Source organism: Carcharhinus amblyrhynchos, chromosome 4 (assembly GCF_965287045.1).
Source record: "Carcharhinus amblyrhynchos chromosome 4, sCarAmb.v2.hapA, whole genome shotgun sequence".
Lineage (NCBI taxonomy): Eukaryota > Metazoa > Chordata > Chondrichthyes > Carcharhiniformes > Carcharhinidae > Carcharhinus > Carcharhinus amblyrhynchos.
Window position 1 is genome coordinate 93229753 of NC_137327.1, and position 21517 is coordinate 93251269.

The 21517-nt window shown below is 40.6% G+C and overlaps 1 protein-coding gene across 2 annotated transcripts; it reads right to left on the reverse strand.

Annotated features, from left to right (window-relative positions):
* Window positions 1-2265: 2265 nt before the first annotated feature.
* cox11 (cytochrome c oxidase assembly homolog 11 (yeast)) lies at window positions 2266-21477 on the reverse strand. Of its 2 annotated transcripts, XM_080187551.1 has the most exons (6): window positions 21376-21477; window positions 19896-19966; window positions 16602-17001; window positions 13069-13224; window positions 10912-11037; window positions 2266-9183 (listed from the first exon to the last, which is right to left on the reverse strand). In XM_080187551.1, exons 3-6 carry the CDS (start codon window positions 16914-16916, stop codon window positions 9001-9003), a joined length of 780 nt encoding a protein of 259 aa, XP_080043677.1. In that variant the 5' UTR covers window positions 16917-17001; window positions 19896-19966; window positions 21376-21477; the 3' UTR covers window positions 2266-9000. The 2 variants fall into 2 exon arrangements, with proteins under 2 accessions (XP_080043677.1, XP_080043678.1); XM_080187552.1 differs by lacking the exon at window positions 19896-19966.
* Window positions 21478-21517: the final 40 nt, after the last annotated feature.

Consider the following 21517-nt stretch of genomic DNA (forward strand, 5'->3'; position numbering starts at 1 on the left):
TGACCTTGTAAAGGGGTTGATGGTGGAGAGACAATGGTTCATATTTAAAGAATGTATGCATGAATTACAGCAGTTATTCATTCCTGCTTGGCATGAAAATGAAAGAGCAAAGGTGCCTCAATAATTGCATACAAAATTAATTAGAGGTAATATTAAATTCAAAAAGGAGGCAAAAAATTGCCAGAAAAAGCAGCAAATCCTGAGGACTGTACACACTTTAAAATCCAACAAATGAGGACAAAACAATAGATCTAAAGGGGGAAAAGTAGGGTATGAGAGTAAAATCGCAGGGAACATAGAAACTGACCATCAAAGCTTATATAAAGATGTGACGAGAAAAAGATTAGTAAAGATAAATGTACTGCCAGAAGCCAGGAAAATTAAAATGAAAAACAAAGTAATGGCAGAAGAATTGAATACGTACTTCGGTTCTGTCTTCACAAAATAGGGCACAAATAATCTCCCAGAAACGTTAGAGAACAAGGAGTCTGGTGAAAGGGCAGAATTAAAGGAAATCAATATTAGTACGAATAAGGATGCTGGGATTAATGGGATTAAAGGTTGACTTATTATCGGATCTGATAATCTACATCCCAGAATATTAAGGGGAATGGTCCTGGAAATATTGGATGCATTGGTGGACATCTTCCAAAATTCTAGACTCTGGAATAGATCCTACAAATTGGAGTGTGGAAAATGTAAACTTATCATTTAAAAAGGGAGCGAGAGTAAAAAGGCAGAATTAAAGATCAGTTACCTTGACATCTGCGTGGAGGAAGATGATAGAGTATATTAAAAAGGGCATGATAAATAAAATTTGGAAAGTCTTAATGGGATTAAACAAAGTCAGCATGGGTTTAGGAAAGACAAATCATGCTTCACAAATCTACCGCAGTGTTTTTTGAGGGTATAATTTTTTTTTAACTAATAGAAAAGATGAGAGAACAAGTAGATATAGTGTCTTTTGATTTTCAGAAGGTGGCATGGTGGCACAGTGCTCAGCACTGCTGCCTCACAGTGTCAGGGTCCTAGGTTCGATTTCCAGCTTGGGTCACTGTCTGTGTGGAGTTTGCACATTCTCCCTGTGTCTGTATGGGTTTCCTCTGGTTTCCAACACTAGGCCAAAGATGTGCAGGTTAGGTAAATTGGCTATGCTATATTCTCCTTTAACGTACCCAAAAAGATGCTGGAGTGTGGTGCCTAGGGAATTGTCACAGTACCTTCATTGCAGTGTGAATGTAAGCCTACTTGTGACTAATAAATAAAAACTTTAGCTTTTGATAAGGTCTGTCATGTTAGTGGGCAAAATTAAAGAAAATGGAACAGGGAGAAATGTATTTGCATGGATCGAGAATTGGTTGACAAGCAGGAAACAGAGAGTGGAAATAAATAGGTCTTCTTCTGAGTGGCAGTGGCTGGTGAGCTACCACAGGGATTACTGCTTGTGTCTTAACTGTTCATAACATGTACAAATGACTTGGATGAGGGAATTACAAAAGGTCATGAATGTGGCCCAACCGATCATGCAAACCAGCCTCCCATCCATTGACTCTGTCTATACTTCCTGCTGCCTTGGCAAAGCAACCAGCGTAATTAAGGACCCCGCGCGCCCTGGACATTCTTTCTTCCACCTTCTGTTGGGAAAAAGTTACTTACCTAAATGTGTATATGTTGGAAAATGTAGATGTACAAAGGGATCCAGGTATCTTTGTACACCAGGCAATGAAAGTTAAGGCAGGTACAGCAAGCAATTAGGAAGGCAAATGTTTAGTTGGCCTTCAGTGCAAGAGGACCCCCAACAAGCCATCATGTGTGGTCTCCATTTGTGATTAGTATTGATTCATACCATGTTTCCTTTGCCCCCCAAGATTTGGAGTCTCTCAGGAACAGGGAGAATCCAGCTGAAACTGACTAAACATATTTAAATGGAGGTTTAAATATGCTAATCTCTATTCTGGGTAGGAACCAGATTCAATTTGGGTGAAGATCTCAGAGGATTCTCGCCAGTGCTAAATGTGCATCCCCACCTATCCCCCACAATTTTCTGACCCCAGGGTAGATAGCTAGAGAATCCAGCCCATAATCTCCAATGTCCAGGCCTGCCTGAAGATTTAAAATGGCCTTCATATAATTTTCTTGGAAGTTGGTATTCTGTGGCTTATCAGGTCATTAACATTTCTTCAAATATAACAAGGAGCCAGTTTCCCTGAATTGAAGCTCTTTTATTCTGAATCATAGCTACCCATAGCTGCAGTCATGTTGAAATCCTTGTCTAGTTCTTTAAATTTTATAAATTAAACACTCAGGAAAATGTAAAACATTTTGAATCGCAAATACCATTCAAAAATGTGTTTTATTGTGGCTTAATTAACAGGTGCATATTATTTTCTATTAAATAAGGGTGCCAGCTACAGTGGCCACAGAACACGAATTAAAGATAACTTTTAAATAAACTGTTTTGCATCTTATCCAACAGAACTTAAAGAATCTCAATAGCACAAAAATCATGTTCTCTTATTTAGAGAAAATAGTTACATTCGTATATCGCCTTTCACATTAGGGTGCTCCAAAGCATTTTAAAGTCTTCTATACAGTGAATGTAAATTCCATTAAGTCTTTTGGTTGCTTTCACTCTACTTTGTGGATCAAATATAAAGTAGGAAAATATATATATGTACTGTATTATATACATATATATATAAGACTTCATATGTTATATAAGAAAAATAGAAATACATTTTTCCTGCACATTTCAAAAATTGCATAAAACATATTTCTACTGAATTTTCTCCAAATGACACTTCAGGTTTTAACAACACAAACTATAATTATTTTAACTTTGTGCTGGATGTTGCGAGATGAGCTTAATACTTTTCTGTCTTCTTTCAAAAATTTTACTTGCACAAATAACAAGATAACAAAAAAGCTAAATGCACAATTTGTGGATTGAAAAGTACATTTTTTATTCTTTCATTTCTGGGTTGACACAGCTCAGGTCTAATAATGATAATAAACTCTTCAGTGGAGATAATGTGGGATTTTTACCATGTTTTCCTGTAACCTCAGATCAGTACGCTGGCTAAAGTTGCTTGCCAAGATTTATTTACACATAAAACATACAAAAGCTGTGTGCAAACAGTCTTCCTACATTGCACTAATTTCAAAGGTTTCATTGGATGTAAAGTGATGTCCTGGGGTTGTGAAAGGTGCTATATAAACGCATGCTTTTTCTTTCTTCCCAGTGTTAAATTGGAGAAACTTACAGCTCATCCAGAGCTGCGCGTTGGGCAAGTAGTACGACAGCATAGAGAAAGATGATGACCTGGGAAATGTGGTTGTGAAGGAAAGTTGGTGGTGCTGTAATCACCATACATTTGAAACCTGACTTGAAATGATATTGCCACTCTTGAGAAAAAAGCAGAGAAAGTGAGGAAACAGAAGAGACAAGAACGTTGGGATCCTTCAGAGCTAATAGTGGGCAGAATTGAATGTTTACTGCATCTCAGGTATAGGCTAAGAGGCTGTTTTAAAAAGGAGCATAAAGGATGGAGAGTCTATAATCTTCCTGACAGCTAATTCAGTCTGTGGCAGGAAAGGTTTGCCTGTTGGTGAATCGATACCCTTTGGGAGTCAACTAAGGGCCATACCCATCACCACTGGTAAAAACTCAAGAGGCCAAGGTGTGCACCAAATGGGGAAGCTACCAGGTACAGCCTGGTAAGCTTGCCAGAGGCCCAAGGTGGGGAATGCCCTCCTGCTCAGACACTTTGTGCCCAACCATGGGACCACCTGTGGCAAGGCCCTCTCCCCCATTGGAAGATTGCCTTCTGGCCCTTTAAACTAACTTTACACCTGGAACAGTGGAGCTGCTGGTCTCTGATTGGAATTCTTGGAGGTGAGATCTCTGCTGTGCAGGATTTGGGAATTCCAACGCCAACTCGATAGGTATCCACCTGCCAAGTGACCAGGAACAGTTGAGGTGATATTATCACTTGCTCTCCAGCAGGTGAATGGACCCACCGTCACAAGCATTAAATCCAGCCCAATGTGGGGGTAGAAAGAGAAACTTATTGCATGAAATTATTTGGCTCTGTCTGGATAGGTAGAAGTGGAACAAGGGAAGAAAGGTACCTTTCAGCTGGACAAGAGAGACATTGAAGGAGGATGGTATAATCCATTGTGATAAAAGCTGCAGAAAGATTAAAAAGGATGAAAACAGAGTACACAGACAGGGGTCATTTATGACTTTGGTTAGTAATTTCAATGTTGTGGCTAGGGTGTAGCTTAATTGGGTGGATTTAAACATGGGGTGACAGTCATGGATATTGGGGGTGACAACATATTCAAGGATCTACGAGAAGGAGAGGTTAGTGATGGAGGTAGTAGTTTGCAAGGGCAGATGAAAGAGGAGGGATGACGGAAGATTTGAAAGGATGCATTACCTGAATATTCCCAGAAATATTTTATCTTTACAGGTCTTTTATCTTGGGTGATGCTATGCTTGTCAGGATAGGATTGGAAGGGCTAGTGAATGTGACTCAGCATTGGAATCACTATTGGACTCAAACATTCAATGCAAAGTGGTCAGATTTACAGATTATTACAACATAGAAAGGGTTGTGGATTTGGAGGAGATAACTTGGTATATGGTTTCCCCAAACTGTGGGTCAAGAGATGAAATGTAGGATTGCGAGCTCCAAGGCAGCAATAAAAGTTGTGGAGCTCAAGGTGATTTCTGTTAGCTGTGAGGCCCTTTTAAATCCTTGCATTTTATCTGTACGTGGATGTGGCATAATGGTCTCCAAGACCCGATTGCTGGTGCAAACAAAATCTGTGAAAAGATTGGTGTTTGTTTCTTTCCCCCCGAGAAACTCTTCTGTCTAACTGCACTCCCCTATGCTTAAAACCGTTTTTCTCTCCCACTCAACCACTGAAGCTTCTCTTTCCTCAACTAGTAAGGCTTCTCCACACTATTAACTAATTGAAACCTCCCCCATCCCCGCTCAAGAATTACACCTTCAACCACTGCTCAATAAACTGAAGCCTCTGCCTGCCCAAATCTTCTCTGCTCAACTATTCTCATAAGCCCCCTCCAGATTTCCACTCTGGGGCCACACAAAGTCTGAGGCTTTAAAATGGCGTCATACCGGGAAAATGTTTCTGAAGCACTGGCTTAGAAACTGCAGAATAGGGGAGGCAGTGGTGTTGTGGTATTGCCACTAGACTATTAATCTAGAAATCCAGGTTATGGCGCTGGGAAACTGGGTTCGAACCCCACCATGGCAGATGGTGAAATCTGAATTCAATAAAAATCTGGAATTAAAAGAATCCACAGTCAATTATCATGAAAAACCACCTGGTTCACTAACATCCTTTACAGAAGGAAATCTGCTGTCCTTCTTTGATCAGGCTTACATGTGGCGCCAGATCCACAGCAATGTGGTTGACTCTTGAGTGCCCTCAGGGATAAGCACAGAACATTACAGCACACTACAGGCCCTTCAGCCCTCAATGTTGTGCCGACCTGTGAAACCAATCTACAGCCCATCTAACCGACACTATTCCATATCATCCATATGTTTATCCAATGGCCATTTAAATGCCCTTAATGTTGGCGAGTCCACTACAGTTGCAGGCAGGGCATTCCATGCCCTTACTACCCTCTGAGTAAAGACTCAGGATGGGCAATAAATGCTAGCCCACGCAGTGGTGCCCACATTCCATGAACAAAAAAAACTTGAGGTAAAGAATGTGTGGGGGCAGAGCAATAACAGACTAATTTAAAGCAATCCAGCACTACCCTTTATACAAAGAGCAAAGTGGGTGAGACAATAAATCTGTGAATGCTGTTGAAATAGATAAACAAAGAAACCAAGGAATCTCATAATAGGGCCAATAAATGCACAATTTGTCAATATGTCCAACAAATGCAGAATAGCAATCAATAATGTGATAGGGAAGTTGAACTATCTGGATAAAACAGTAGCATATAAGGCAGAAGGAGTTATTAATCAAACTGTACATTGCTGTCAAGAGATCTTTGGCACCATGTCCAGCTCTGATTGCTGAGACGCAAGGCTGACATTCAAGTTATAGAAGCAATGTAGAGAAATTAGGTTCCTGGTTGATTTGTGACCTGTTAGTTAACATTGACCAGAAACTCAGCTGGACTCACCACATAAACACAGTGGCTACAAGTATAGATTGAAAGCTAGGAATATTGTGGCAAGAAACTCACTTCCTGACTCCCCAAAGCCTATTCACCACCTACAAGGTACAAGTCAGCAGAATAGTGGTATACTCCCCACTTGCCTGGATGGGGGCAGCTCCAATAACACTCAAGAAGCTTGACACCATCCAGGACAAAGCAGCCCGTTTGATTGACACCACATCAACAAGCATCCATTCCCTCCACCGACGCTCAGTAGCAGCAGAATGTACCACCTACAAGATGCACTGCCGCAATTCAAGCAATTCACCAAAGATCTTTAGATCTTTCCAAATCCACGACCACTTCCATCTAGAAGGTCAAGGACAGTAGATACATGGGAACACCACCATCTGCAAGTTCCCCTCCAAGCCACTCACCAGGCTAACCTGGAAATATATCGCCATTCCTTCGCAGTCACTGGGTCAAAATCCTGGAGTTCCCTTCCTAATGACATTGTGGGTCAACTCGCAGGATGTGGATTGCAGTGATTCAAGAAGTCAGCTCACGACCATCAGCTCAAGGGCAACTAAGGATGGGCAATAAATGCTGCTCGCCCATATCCCACCAATGAAAAAAAACAATCAATTTCTAATTTAAATTTAACAACTAATCTAGCACAAATTGCTGTTAGTGGAAGAGAGTTCTGAACTTCTATCACCCTTGGTGTGAAAGTGTATTTTAATTCCGGAAAGGCTAGAATAATTTTCTAAGTGCCCCTTTGTTCTAGACTCCTGAATCATAGAATCCCTACAGTGCAGGAGGCCATTCAGTCCACTAAGTCAGCACTGACTCTCCAAAACAGCACCCAACCCAGGTCTCATCCCTGTAACCCTACACATTTACTCTACTAATCCCCCTAACTCAACTAAGAGCAATTTACCACAGCCAACCAACGAACTCACACATTTGTGGGGTGGCATATTGGCACAGTGGTTAGCACTGTTGCCTCAGAGCGCCAGGGACTCAATTTCAATTCCAGCCTCGGGTCACTGTGTGGAGTTTGCACATTCTCCTCTTGTCTGCGTGGGTTTCCTCCGGGTGCTCCAGTTTCCTCCCACAGTCCAAATATGTGTGGGTTAGGCGGATTGATCATGTTAAATTCACCCTAGTGTCAGGGGGACTAGGAGGGTAAATATGTGGGGTTACGGGGATAGAGCCTGGGTGGGATTGTGGTCAGTGTAGACTCGATGAGCAGAATGGCTCTTTATGCACTGTAGGGATTCTATGATCTTTGGACCAGCAGAAATAATACTTCTCTCACTGCCCTATCAGTTTTGAAAAGGTCCTTAGGCTAGTTAGGAAAAGGCAAATCCTGAATAATATTCAAAATTAAATCTCAATTAGGGCAAGGAGTCACAGGTTCAAGCACCAATTTATGCAGTATATAATAATGGTGTTAGTATGTTGAGTTTTGAAAATGAAACAAGATTTGAAGCAGGAGTTATTCATTCAGCTTTTTGAGCCTGTTGTACCATTCACTTAGGTCATGGCTGATCTTCTACCTCAACTCAATCTTTTTGTACTACAATATTCCCATGTCCTCCATGTACCTTAGTACCCAAAAATCTATTGTTCTCTGCCTTGAATGTACTTAGCAGCTGAGCATTTGCAGCTTTGGGATAGAGAATCCCAAAAATAAATAACTCTGAGCAAGTACATGGTCTCACTTATGTAACTACTGTAAGAATACTTCACTCTTTTACTTCACTTTGTAATAAAAGCTAACATGATATATATTGTTCTATTCTTTCTGTCCCTACATGTTAACTTTCTGGGGTTCATATGTAAGGGCATCCAGGGCTATCTGATTACCAACATTTTAAAAATGTATCAGTTTTGTATTTCCTACCAAAATGAAATTTTCGCTTCTATTATTTTTTGTTTGTCATGATTTTGCCCACTCATGTAACCTATCTATATCCCTTTGCAGACTCTTTGTGTCCTCCTATACCTTATGTATCCTCCTAACTATGGATAATCAGCAAACCTGGACATGTTACACTTGATCCTGTCAGCTGCACCCTGATTTATAATCTGCCAGACAGTACAATACTGTTAAGGGGTTTATAAGCCACTCCTACACTTTTTTTTGCCCCTTGTTGTTCCTTGGCTCCACATAAACTGATTCTAAATCTTCATTTTCTGAGTTGAGATCCTTTCTCTCTACTGCATTTAGTCTCTTCTTAATATTTAGGGCTAATCTGCTATCTTTTCTATTTTGCTGAACTCTTTCAGAAGTCTTCTATCCTGGATGGTTTAGCTCCCAACCTTCATCGCTTTATAAGTACATCCCAGTAATGGCTGTTACGTCAAATCCATTTTATTTCTTTCTGATTGGAAATTTTTTTGTTGGAAAGTAGATTTATCAAACACACTAATGATATAAAGTGGCAGAACCCTCCCTTGACATTATACTTAATAAATTATAAACAGCAGCAATTTTCATTATTTTCTAATTTGAAATGGCAACTACTAATGCATGACTGCAAAGCTAGATCAGAAAACTCTATACCATGTTAGTCGCATAATGGGCTGTTGCTATCTTAAAAAACAGTACGAAATTCCATTGAGTATCAAGCCTGGCTGAGGACTTTTCAAACTATTTATTTATCTGACACTTAATTTTAATTTACATCCATTGTGTCCTGCATGCCTATGAAATGACTTGTTACAAGATTTAGCTGATAATCTCTTTTTGGGAGTCACAACATTATTATCATGGCAACTGTCAGATATACTGTCAATCAATCTAACATTCTGAAGAAATTTGACATCACAGTAATTGTACATTAATTATATCCTGGTAAAGGTAGCTTTTGACCATCCTTTGCCTCAAAGAATGTGTAGGAGAGAGTGATTGTGTCTACTCGGGCCATTCCTGGATCTTCTGCAAACTCAGGGTCGATATAAAAAAACACTGGCATGTCCACTTCCTCATGGGGATTTAGTCGTTGCTCTTCAAAACAGAAACACTGAAAGACAAAGGCAGAGCGGAATGAGAGTTTATGTTATACCTACTTCTCACATGTATTAAACCAAAAGCACACAGAAGTAACAAATTTTCTCCCTCAGTTTGCTCCACCACCTATGTTCACATCTTCATCCTGAATCAAGTCTAATTCCTGCTTTGGTCAGATCCTGAAACTGGGAACTAAAAACTTCATGTATTGCAAAATAGCGCATTAAATTGTCATAATGAATGCTGCTTGATGAATCATAGAATCCCTGCTGTGCAGAAAGAAGTCATTCGGCCCATCAAGCCTGCAATGACCAAAATCTCATCCGGGCCCTATCCCCGTAACCCCACATATTTACCCTACTAATCCCTCTAACACTAAGGGGCAATTTAGCATGGCCAATCAAGCTAATCCATACATCTTTGGATTCAATCATCTGAATGTTAGCAACTGTTTCTCTGTGTACTGTGATCAAACCAAAACTTGATCAGTTTGGAATCATGTAAACAGAAAGATCTTCAAGCTTCAGAGGACATGCAGAGAAGAGATGCAATCTTGATTCATTGTGCCAAAGGACTGAATTATAACCACAGACAAAAGAAGTTTAGGCTTTTTTAGCCTTAATAGGAAATAACTGAGCAGAAACCTCAATGTGATAAAAAGTAGGTTCATAACATTTTTTGAGGTAGTGACAGAGAAGGTTGATAAGGGAAATAATGGTGATGTGGTGTATATGGACTTTCAAAAGCATTTGATACAGTGCCACACTGAGCAAAATTCTAGTTCATGAAATAAAAGGGAAAGTAGGCACTTAGGAAAAAAATTGGCTTAGTGACAGGAAATCAAGAGTAGTGATAAATATTTGTTTTTCAGATTGGAGCAAGGTTTGAAGTGGAGTTTCCTAGGGGTCAGTGTTGGGACCCTTGCTCTTCCTAATGTATACTAACGGCTGATTTCGTGCTGGAGACATTACGTGGAGCATTTCATTTAATGCATGACAGCAAAGCATTTAGTTAAACAGTGATTTAAGGAGGAGCTCTTGTTGAAAAAAACTACTGAAAAAAATGAGCATTTACCATATTGATGTCCTCACATTTTGTTTGTTCCTGTGATGTCATTGACTAAGAGTCCTTGTGCCTAGGGCACAATTGATTGCAATGGATATAATATATGTAGCTGATTTGGGAACTAGTCCAGAATGATTTAACACTGGAGAAAACATCCCATCAGGTGGATTTGCAAAATGGACGGCCAGTTGTATAACATAAAGGGCCAGACAGCTACAGAATATTTCCAGGCCAAAACATAGCTGTAGCTACGATTGAAATTAGTGGAGGCAAGGATACCTATCTAACAGTGTAAACTTTGAATAAAAAGCGCTCCTGCAGATTTTCTCTTTCCTTTCAAATGCAACATCTGTTGAAACTAAAAGACTGAACTGTAATTCTGGAGTGGAGAATACAAGATACATAAGGCATCGGCTTTCACAAAACCCACATATCATGAGAACGACTTACATTTCTATAGTACCTTTAATATTGAAATGTTTCAATACAAAAAGAATATCCCGGGAAGCGTGTTAGTATTTGCAAAGGGTCCTAAGTGTGTGGAAATTCCACCCACAGAAAGGCTTAAAAAGCACCGCATGAGAAAATGAAACCACGGAACCACATCAGACTAAATCAGGAGCCTAAATAAAAGTCCATAAAAAATATTTTCCTTCTAATGATTATTTACCCATACCTGTATTTTATTGAAGTACTGCCCTGCGTCGAATGGTACTACATTGTAAGTGGAAATTCCAATGACTGGTTTGTCAGTCGGATTTTTTGCTTTATAGAATGCCAAAGCCGTTTCTCCAGGAACAACCTGGAATGAAATTAAAACAAAGATGACAAGTTTACTTTCTTACTCATTGGTACCACTGACCTTGGTTAATGTACCATAATTAATTGTAAGGAGACACTAAATGGAAGAAACCTATCAAGCACTAACTGAAACTATTGATCCATATTATATGGCCGTGTTACTTCAATATAATAATCAGAATTCAAACCATATTTATTTTTTGTATTCTACATATAGTATTAATGGCAGAGGCAAAACATTTGCACAAGTTCCCATAGTGTGCCAAGATCCTTTAATGGATTTATCAGTTTAGTAATATTTGGTTTAGTGGGCTGGTCATGTAAGAGTGCAGTATCGGACTGCTTCCTTGATCTAATTTGGCTTGTTACATTAAACACCACTGAATGTTCCATACAATAATTTCACAATTCCAATATGACTGTCCATGAATGGTGACTTGTCCACACATAAGTATCATTTTTCTCTTTGATCATTACATTTCATCAATAAATCATGATGAAGCCAAGATGCATGTAAGTGACAGCGTAATCAATTAATTGTACTGAAGTTAAGTGAAACAAAGATGCAAAGAATTTAAACAAATGCCTAGTAAAACTTAGAGATAGTGTCAACAACGAGCTTTAGTAAAACCAAGATAATTGAAACTAACATATATTGTACAACTAATAAATTGTGGTTAAACAAAGAGCTAACATATACCTGTTGTTCCCAATCTCTTTCAATCATCCCATCACTATAGGATTGGTTTAGTTAGCTCAGTATCTCTGCCCATGCTAGTAGTTAGATAAACTTATTTTTAAAGCATTAGAGACACCGCCTGCAACATGACAGGAAATTCCCACCCAAAGTCAACAGATCTCTGGCTGATCTGTTAAATTTTCCACCCTACTAGCAATGATTTCCGCCGTGGGTGGGACCAGAAAATTTCAGCCATACTTTCAGGTAACACATCATTCCCTTATTTATGGAAGTGTCCTTTCAATGTACTCCCTTGCATACTTCATGACTTATAATCCACATTCAGCACTGCAGTCCTCTATTCAACCTCGAAAGTTAGAAGAAGGCTTCTGATGAAGTCTTCTTCTAACTTTCGCTGCCCATTCTCCCTTCCCTTCTTTAATATCCAGGCCACTTCCCTACTTTAAGATCTCCCTTACCACCCCCAGCTCTACTATCCAATCACCAGCTTCCCCCACTCCCAGGTCTTCCAAATTCCAATACCTGGGACTTCAGGAATTAGCCTCGGTACCTTCCTAGAGTTTCTTTTCTGTCTGCTGCATCTCTTGTCACTGCGGGGACTGGAGTGCCGCTACCTGGCAGCTCAGGTGGACTTTCTCTCGGGTGAGGTGTATATGTGCCGCCTACAGACAACTGATGCTCATTTGAGTGTGAAGTGGCTGCAGGGCACTCAGAATCAGTGGGGATGTGTTCCACGCTGACTCTTCGGATAGCAGGAAGGGAAAGGCTATCCTTCAAAAAATTCAGGCCTACGCACTGGGAAAGGAGGATTTTCCTCTTCACTTCACCTTAGAAAATAGGCATTCATCAGGTTTAATGAAGGGAAAATAAGTGTGATATCCTGTTACACCAAGCTTCCACCACCATGGTGCTTACCATGTGATTTTGTGAGGAATTTCACTTAAAATTGGTGAGGGGCAAATTTTAAGATTTAAACTGTTTCTCTCCTGTTAGATGCTGGCAGACCTGCTGAGTTTTCTCAGCATCTTGTATTCTTGTTTCAGATTCTATCATCTGCAATATTTTACTTACTGCAGAAAAAATGCCTGATTTGAGTTCTAACATTGAATAACTATGCCCTAACATGTGAAGGGGCAATTAACTAATCTCCAAATGCAGAGGCTTCCATGCTGGCTCAATACAAATTATTTAATAGCACACTCACTGCACAGGAAGAATAATCCTCTGATTAAAATTATGCCTCAAGTGCTATGTTTAAGTGGTTTATGATTCAACGTATTCTGCAGTGCTGCTTATAGTTACCATGTGTGTATATTGCCTGCTTTCACTTACATAGATTTCAGTTTGCTGAGGTCTGAAGTTCCACTGCAGACTAGCATGAACGTCAGCATTGAAAGTTACTTTAATGACTCGATCCTTCACAGGCTCCATGGTCTCTACTTGATCCACGTTATGACCAGCTACTGCAGTCCCTCCTAGTCCTGTCGCCTGAAAGCAGACAATCAATACTGAATGTAAGATGAGACATGTACTTGATAAAGTTAGGAAAACATGACACTTAATATTTTATGCCACGTGGCTGATTGAATACTCATAGGCGAACTTCTTTGATAGTTTCTAAAACTAGAAGGCAAACTTCTTCTGTACTGGCACCCAAAATGAACATGCATGCTAATGTATACATGACTATCCATTGCAACTATGTTACATTTATGTTCTTACTCCATCTAATCTTTACTACACCAGATTCCCAAAAATTGTGTATAACAAAATAAAATTAAATAACTGTTATTTTCTTCCAGGTGCCAAGCCAATTCCATGCTAATCTTTGTTATCTGAGAAACATAGATGAATTCACTTAACAACAAGTTAGCCAATTAATTTGTTTTGCTCACATTACTGGAACAAAGTGCTGAGTGATTGAGAAAGGGTATACTGGCACTGGAGGAGTGCAGAGGAAATTCATTAGGTTGATTCCAGAGTCAACGGGGTTGCTTGATGAAGAGAGACTGAGTAGACTGGGACTATACTCACTGGAATTTAGATGAATGAGAGGGGTTTTATAGAAACATATAAAATTATGAAGGGAATAGATAAGATAGAAGCAGGGATGTTGTTTCCACTGGCAGGTGAAACTAGAACTAGAGGGTATGGTTTCACAATAAGAAGGAGCAGATTTGGGATTGAGTTGAGGAAGAACTACTTCACGCAAAGGGTTGTGAATCTGTGGAATTCCCTGCCTAGTGAAGCAATTGAGGCTACCTCGTTGAATGTTTTTAAGGCAAAAATAGATAAGATTTTTGAACAGTAATCAAGGGTTATGGTAAGCAAGCAGGTAATTGGAACTGAATCCATGAAAAGATCAGCCATGATCTTATTGAATAGCGTAACTGGCTAAAGGGGCCAGATGGCCAACTCCTGCTCTTTTAAACTTTAAAGTTTATTTATTATTTATTAGTGTCACAAGTAGGTTTACATTAACATTGCAATGAAGTGAAAATCCCCTAGTTGGCACACTCCTATGTCAGTTTGGGTACATCGAGGGAGAATTTAGCATGGCCAATACACTTAACCAGCATGTCTTTCGAACTGTTGGAGAAAACGGGAGCACCCAGAGGAAACCCACACAGACACGGGGAGAACATGCAGGCTCCGCACAGTGACTCAAGCTGGGAATCGAACCCAGGTCCCTGGTGCTGTGAGGCAGCAATCCTAACCACAGTACCATCTATGTACTGCAACAGTGTAACAGTATTAGCTCACAGTGGTCATTGCCATAATTATTTCTTTGTAAAAATCAACTTCAAAAACAATATTTCAAATTTCAAATATAATCGCTTTTAATATTGTAATTTCAACAGCAAACACAAATGCCATACTGGAGGAATCAATTAGTGTAGTTAAGCCAAACTCTGCAAGAGAAAAGCAGCATTAATGTACAGAAACAAAAGCAGGGCAATTAACCTCATGAGCACCTTCAACCATTTAATTAGATCATGATCAAAATGTGACGTAACTTCAGATACCCAACTGTACCCAATATCCCTTAATATCTTTGATTAATAATGTATCAGTTTCAGAATCCAGCAGCTGACAGCAAAGGAATAACATTGTATTAATATTCACAGCTTCCATCAGCTTTTTTACCTTTATATTGTATTGTATTTGTGAGGCTAATTTAAGACCAAAAATACAAAGCACTGTTTTCCAACGTTGGCCCAAACCTTCTGAAAAGAGTCAGAACCTGTGTCTGACTCTGAGCAGACAGAAAACTACCCACTGACCTGTAGAAAATGAAAAGCTCAAACTTCCAATGGAATGTCCTCAGCACAGCAATCCTTGCAGACAGCAGCAAGAGGATCAGCACAAGATGCCAAGCTCCTCTCAGGACATTAGCTGCTGTATTCTGGTAGGTGTTTAAAAGTCCCAGGCTTTTCAGTCTGAGTGTATGGCTGAGGCAGGGTGGAAGCTGGGTGAAGTGGTAGTATGGCTGAGTGGGGAGTGGTTTAGTGGGCAGTTGGATCGGGAGGAAGTTGGGGGGGCTCATGCATGTGGTAGGGACTGGTTGGCTCGGGGATGAGGGTGTGGTGAGGGTTATTCAGATCTGGTCGGGGACAATCAGGCGGTCAAGCAGGGAGTTGGGTGGATCAAGGGGAGAGTCAGGTGGTGGGGACTAGCCAAGTTGGGTCAGAGAGAGTTGGCCCGAAAGACCCATGAATTTAATTGGGTAGTTGTGGATGTCAGTTGTATAATTAGCCAGGAACTGGACTTGGATGTTTCTGTCTAACTTTGCTGGATAACTATCCAGTAAGTAAATTGGAATTGTACAAAGTCTGAGACTTTTTTATTGGATCCCATGGAGTAGGGGAATTGCCCATTCAAAGTTCAGACTTCCTGGGCAATTCCCATGGAATTATTGCGTCAGGACTTCTGCAGGGTTCCGAAGTGCATCTTGGCGGTTACATCTGTTCTCTGATGATCCGGACATTGGAAAATCAGGGCCACTGTGATTCTGAATTATTTGCTCAAATTGTGGTTGCTACAAGAAGCTTGCTTAAATCACATTATAGATTCTAATTAACTATGATCAAAGTATTAAATAGTTTGCTCTACTTAACTTTCACTGGCTCTGATACAGAATTCCAAAGAAGGTTTTTTTTTGTTATAACTAAAGACCTGCACCTATGCAATATCCTGCATCACCACATCTGAAAGTGCTTCAGACGATAAATTACCTCTGGAATAGAATGTCATGTCTGGAGACAAGCATTGTATCTCATTAGTAATGAGATGCCAATTGGTAGTGGCTGCGAGAAGAATGCTCGCCAGGTTTCCAGACAAATTGCTGCCTTAGAATCTGATTAGGTAGAGATGATCTTGATTTTTTTTTTGTCAATCGCAGTTTGTAAGAATATACTGATTTTCCCAGGAATATTTCACCACTTCGCTTTTATTTTTTCTGTTTATAAATGAAGGTGTATGCAACCTGGCTTCTACGTAATTGAAAAAAAATGTGCATGTAGCTACATCCTCCCCATCCCAATTCTGCAACTGGCAATTTGTACAATTGTGGAATAGTTTCTGCTGGTTCTCAAGCATCTCAGACTTCAGACCTGGAATATATAACTACTCAATTATACATACTGGGTTTGGCCTGGGCGTTGCACTGGTGATGACACTTGCATCATCAAAAACTTATTATTGGAAACATGTTAATTTTAAAATAGTACTGATTTTCCAATGTCGGAACCCCAGTGATTTGCATATAGTTATTTTGGCTTACTTAAGCAGATTTCTTTTCACATGTGTTAATGTTGCCTTATCTGTCAACTCAGTAATCAAACACAAACACAACATTGACTAACCTGGCAATAGAGTCTGTACAGAGGTACAGCAGCGTATGACATGCCAATCATACCAATTGCCGTTGCGGCTATATACGTAAGCACAGTTTTATTCTTCTTTCTCCATGCTTCCTCCTGGTTCCGTGTGAAGGGATTATGGCCCTTCATGCCCCGCAGTGGCTGCTGAGAAGTCAGATCACTCAGTTTCTGAGGAGTAAACCGATTAAATGCTGAATACAGTCTTGGTGAACTAAACTGTTGTAGCCTCCGTGCGCAGGCATTACAGGAAGACACCATGTACAGTTTTGAAATGCTTGCCCAACAGGACCAATGCATGCTGATTGTTAGCCAGTCCGCGGTGTTAATACATAATGTCTTCTTCGTCCGGTGTGAATAACAAACAGTAGTCTTCGTGTAACATCTGGAAATCAATGCCAAAATGTTATTCTTTTTTCTCCATTCTGGTGGGTGCATGATACAAATCAATCATAACCTATAGTAATACTACAGTGTTTGCAACAGTAGATGCAATCCAGTATTAACTAGGAAGTCCTAAGATTATTTTTAAGTTAAATAATGGTCCCCTTTAGCCTTACTTTCCTGGTTAGACTGCACTTGGAGTACAATGAGCAATTCTTGACACTACACCTTAGGAAGGATATAGTGGCCAAGGAGGGAATGCAGTATAGATAAAACAGAATGACAAGAGTTAAAATACTCCTGGAAATTTGTAGGTTAAGGGGCAATGCGATCAAAGCTTTCAAGGTATCAAGTGAAACTGATCATTTCACTCCATGTACTCTATTTCTGAGAGTTGGGGAGTCAAGGATTGGGGGGCATAATCAAAAAATTAGGGCGAGGTCTTCCTAAATGAAATTAGGGAGCATTACAACAAGGAAAGAATGGTGGAAGTTTGGAACTCCTTCCACAAATAACTGATGCATGATCAATTCCTAATTTTAAAACTGAAGTTGATGATTTTTGCTACCAAAGGTATCATGGGATCAGCGGCAAAGGCATAGAGATGAAATTAGGGCACAAACCAGCCATGATCTCATTGAATGGTGAAACAGGCTCCATGATTTAATCAGCCTACTCCTATTCCCAACGTTGGCTAGCTACTGGCATGGCTTAAGTGACACTATTTTAACAGAATGACCTTGCACACAATATTGCAGTGTTAATGTAAGTCTTATTTGTGACTAGTAAATAAATAAATTAAACCAAATAATGTGTACTTCAGGTTTAACAAACATTGATCATCAGTAAGTGAAATTTTGCAGTCTTTTGCTTACAAAGTTGAAAATGACGTGAATTTATCAAGGCACCGCATATCTTACTGCAGCTTTTAGGTTTTTGACCAGCAGTTGCAGGTGCTATATTGACCACATCAGAGTGACTGCTAATGCTGACAAGAACGTTGATGTGTGTCATGAAATTTACTCCTGCTCGCCATCCTGAATGTGGTTCAATGCTGTTTGCCATGATGTGGCGTGCTGGAACTGGAACTTTATTGTTTAGAATTCCAGCCATTCTTCTCCCTTCTAAATAAACATGTCTGCCATCTTCATCGTACTGAAGTCTAGAGTTTTTACCCATGTTACATTTTTTCAGATAGTCAATAGCAGTAACCAATGAAGTAAAGCACACACAATAGAAAGCAAACAATCAGCATTTCATTTTACCAACAAATGCACTGAAACTTCTAAGTACAAAAGCATACATGATCAAGGCTCAAAAGGTAACGAGTGAAGGCATGCTTTGTGGAACACCTTCACTCAGTCCGCAACCATGACCCCGATATTCCTGTTGATTGCTATTTTAACTTACCATCTTGCTTTCATGCCCTTATTTCTGATCTTGGCCTGCTGCAATGTTCCAGTGAAGCCTAAGGCAAACTGAGGGAATAGCAGCTCATTTATCAATTAGGCGCTTCACAGCCTTTTAGACTTAACATTGAGTTCAGCAACTTCAGACCATGAACTGTCTCATCTGTTTTGATATTTTTTCCCAATTTTCTTTGCCATAGGGTCATTTATAACTTGTTTTGCATTTGCAGAGTGATGACCCTTGTTCTGCTCTTAACATATTCTACTACCATCCCTTTATATCACTATTGCACCTTCTGTAGTCTTTAACATTACCATTAACACTCCCTTTGTCTTGTGTCTATGACATTTTATCAATCTGTCCTGAGCTCCCATCTACCCTTGACCTTCTATTATGCTCCACCTTCTCCTCTCCCAACCATATAATCCACCACATTTTCCCCTTTTCAGCTCTGAAGTAGTCATATGGACTCAAAACATTAATGGTTTCTCTTCCCATGGATGCTTTTTTCCCATCATTTTCTGTTTCTATTTCACATTTCCAGCACCTACAGTATTTTGCTTTTATTTTAATGGTTTTTAAGTTTAACATTTCTCAACATTTTGCCTTGGTTCTGCCAGTCCTGCAGAATGCAGAAACAAGTGGAAACTTGACTTATCACATGCCCAGCAAGTGTCTTTTTTTGTTGTTTTAAAAACCTAATTTGCCACAACTGGATTTCCAATTAGTCACACGTCTACTTGAAGATTGCTTGGCACTTGTGTGGTGCAATGTTATTTACCATTTCTCAGCTCAGCCTGAATGTTGTCCAAGTCTTGCTGCATTTGGACGTAGAATCCCTATGTGCAGAAGGCAGTTATTCAGCCCAGTCCAATCCCTGTAACCCCATAACATACACATCTTGAGACACTCAGGCAATTTAGCCAATCACCTAACCTAATCTTTGGATTGTGGGGAGAAATCCATGCAAACATGGGGGCATGATTTTCTGGCCACGCTCGCCCCAAGACTGGAAATTCCTGCAGGTCAACAGACCTTTGCATGGTCCACTGAATTTTCTATTCCACCCAGTATAATTCCCGTGGCGGGTGAGATGGAAAATTCTGCCCAGAGAGAATGTGTGAGCTCCACAGTCAAGAACCCTTTTCCCTGACACTGTGAGGCAGTAGTGCTAACCACATGGACTGCCTCAAGAGGAATCACAAATGGTGGTGAAAATTGTGCAGTCATCAGTGAACATTCTCACTTCTGGCTTTATGATGGAGGGAAGATCATTAATGAAACAGTTGAAGATGTTTGGGCCTAGGACACTACACTGAGGAACTCCTGCAATGATGTACTGGTACTAATATGGTTGGCCTCCAGCAACCACAATCATCTTCCTTCATGCCAGGTATGTTTCCAACCAATGGAGAATTTTCCCTCAGATTTCCATTGACTCCAGTTTTGCCAGGGTTCTTTAATACCAAGGGCAGTCACTCTCACCTCTACCTCTGGAGTTCGGCTCATGTCCATGTCTGAACCAAGATTGTAATGAGGTCAGGAGCTAAGTGGCCCTAAAAGAATCCAAATTGAGCATCAGTCAGCAGTTTGTTTAAAGTTTATTTATTATTGTCACAAGTAGTCTTACATTAACAGTGCAATGAAGTTACTGTGAAAATCCCCTAGTTCACCACACTCAACGCCTGTTCAGGTACACGGAAGGAGAATTTAGCATGGCCAATGCACCTAACCAGCACATCTTTCGGACTGCAGAGGAAACCGGAGCAAACCCATGCAGACACGGAATTCACACAGACCCAAGCCAGAAATCAAACTTGGGTCCCTGGCACTGTGATGCAGTAGTGCTAACTGCTGTGCCACCATATTGCCCCTTGATTGCAAATCAGGCACTGCTTCATTGCACTGTTGGTGATCCCTTTCATTACTTTACCGATGACCAAGACTAGACTAATGGGGTGGTAACTGGTTGGGTACTTTTCAATCAAATTAAGTGCATTTTAAGTTTAGTCACTGCTGTAATGTAGGAAACCCTGCAACCAATTTACATGTAGCAATGTGATATAATGACTTGAGAATCTCTTTTTGTGTTGATTGTGCAATAAATATCGACTAGACCAGCAGTTGAACACTCTTACCATTCTTCGAAATAGTGCCCTGGGATTATTACATCCACCTGAAAGGGCAGAGGACACCTCTATTTAATGTTTCATCCAAAATACTAATTAGGATGCTATAGTCAGGTGCCCAATCTGGGGGGGGGGGGGCTACCTAACCCCATATTGGGATGAAAAAGAGACTTCTTCACCACTTCCAAAGTTCAAGACTTAATTTCCAATTTTGGGGAATGTGGGGGCATTGCTGGCTAGGCCAGCATTTATTGTCCATCCCTAATTTTTGGGACAGCACAGTGAATAGCACTGCCACCCCACAGCAGCTAGAACTTGGGTTTGATTTCCAGTTTGGGTTACTGTCTGGAATTTGCACGTTCTCTCCGGGCACTCCAGTTTCCTCCCACAGTCCAAAGACGTGCTGGTTAGGTGCACTGGTCACACTAACTTCTCCCTCAGTGTACTTAAACAAGCGCTGGGGTATGGCAACGAAGGGATTTTCACAGTAACTTCATTACAGTGTTAATATAAGTTTACGTGTGACTAATCTTTACAGAAGGTGGAGGTGAGCTGTCCACTTGAAACTCCAGACGTGTTCTGAACGCGCTGGGAATAAAAAAGCCCCAGGTTAATATAACTCCGCTGGCCACGTTTTGAACATTTCAGACCCCGGTCCCAGTAACAGTGGGCCACGGAGGGCCGGCTGCCATGTCCTTTTTATTCAGTGATTTGGGGGGGGGGGGGGGGGGGCACTGCAAACAAGGCCCAGGCACCCCAGCCATCTCAACCTGCCGAACCCAAACTCTCCGGATTAAACAGGTTAATCCGTTTCAATTATGTGGGGAAATACATACCTAAAAGACAAGCCGCCTGCTCTGGCGGGTGAGGACCGGCTACACGCTAATATTTATAACCGCACCGGATTCTGGAGCCGCGCCGCACTACATTACCCACAAGGCCAATCGGCACAGGCGCACGCGCACATCAGGCGCGCGG

Bases quoted from the DNA above. Each gene is read 5' to 3' on its own strand.
- cox11 (XM_080187552.1), bottom strand. From the start codon at position 16,916: ATGCATTGGTCCTGTTGGGCAAGCATTTCAAAACTGTACATGGTGTCT. The intron at 11,038-13,068 runs GTAAGTGAAAGC...ATTTCATTCCAG, and splicing joins CTCAGCAAACTGAAATCTAT to GTTGTTCCTGGAGAAACGGC. The intron at 9,184-10,911 runs GTATGGGTAAAT...TTTGTCTTTCAG, and splicing joins AGTACTTCAATAAAATACAG to TGTTTCTGTTTTGAAGAGCA.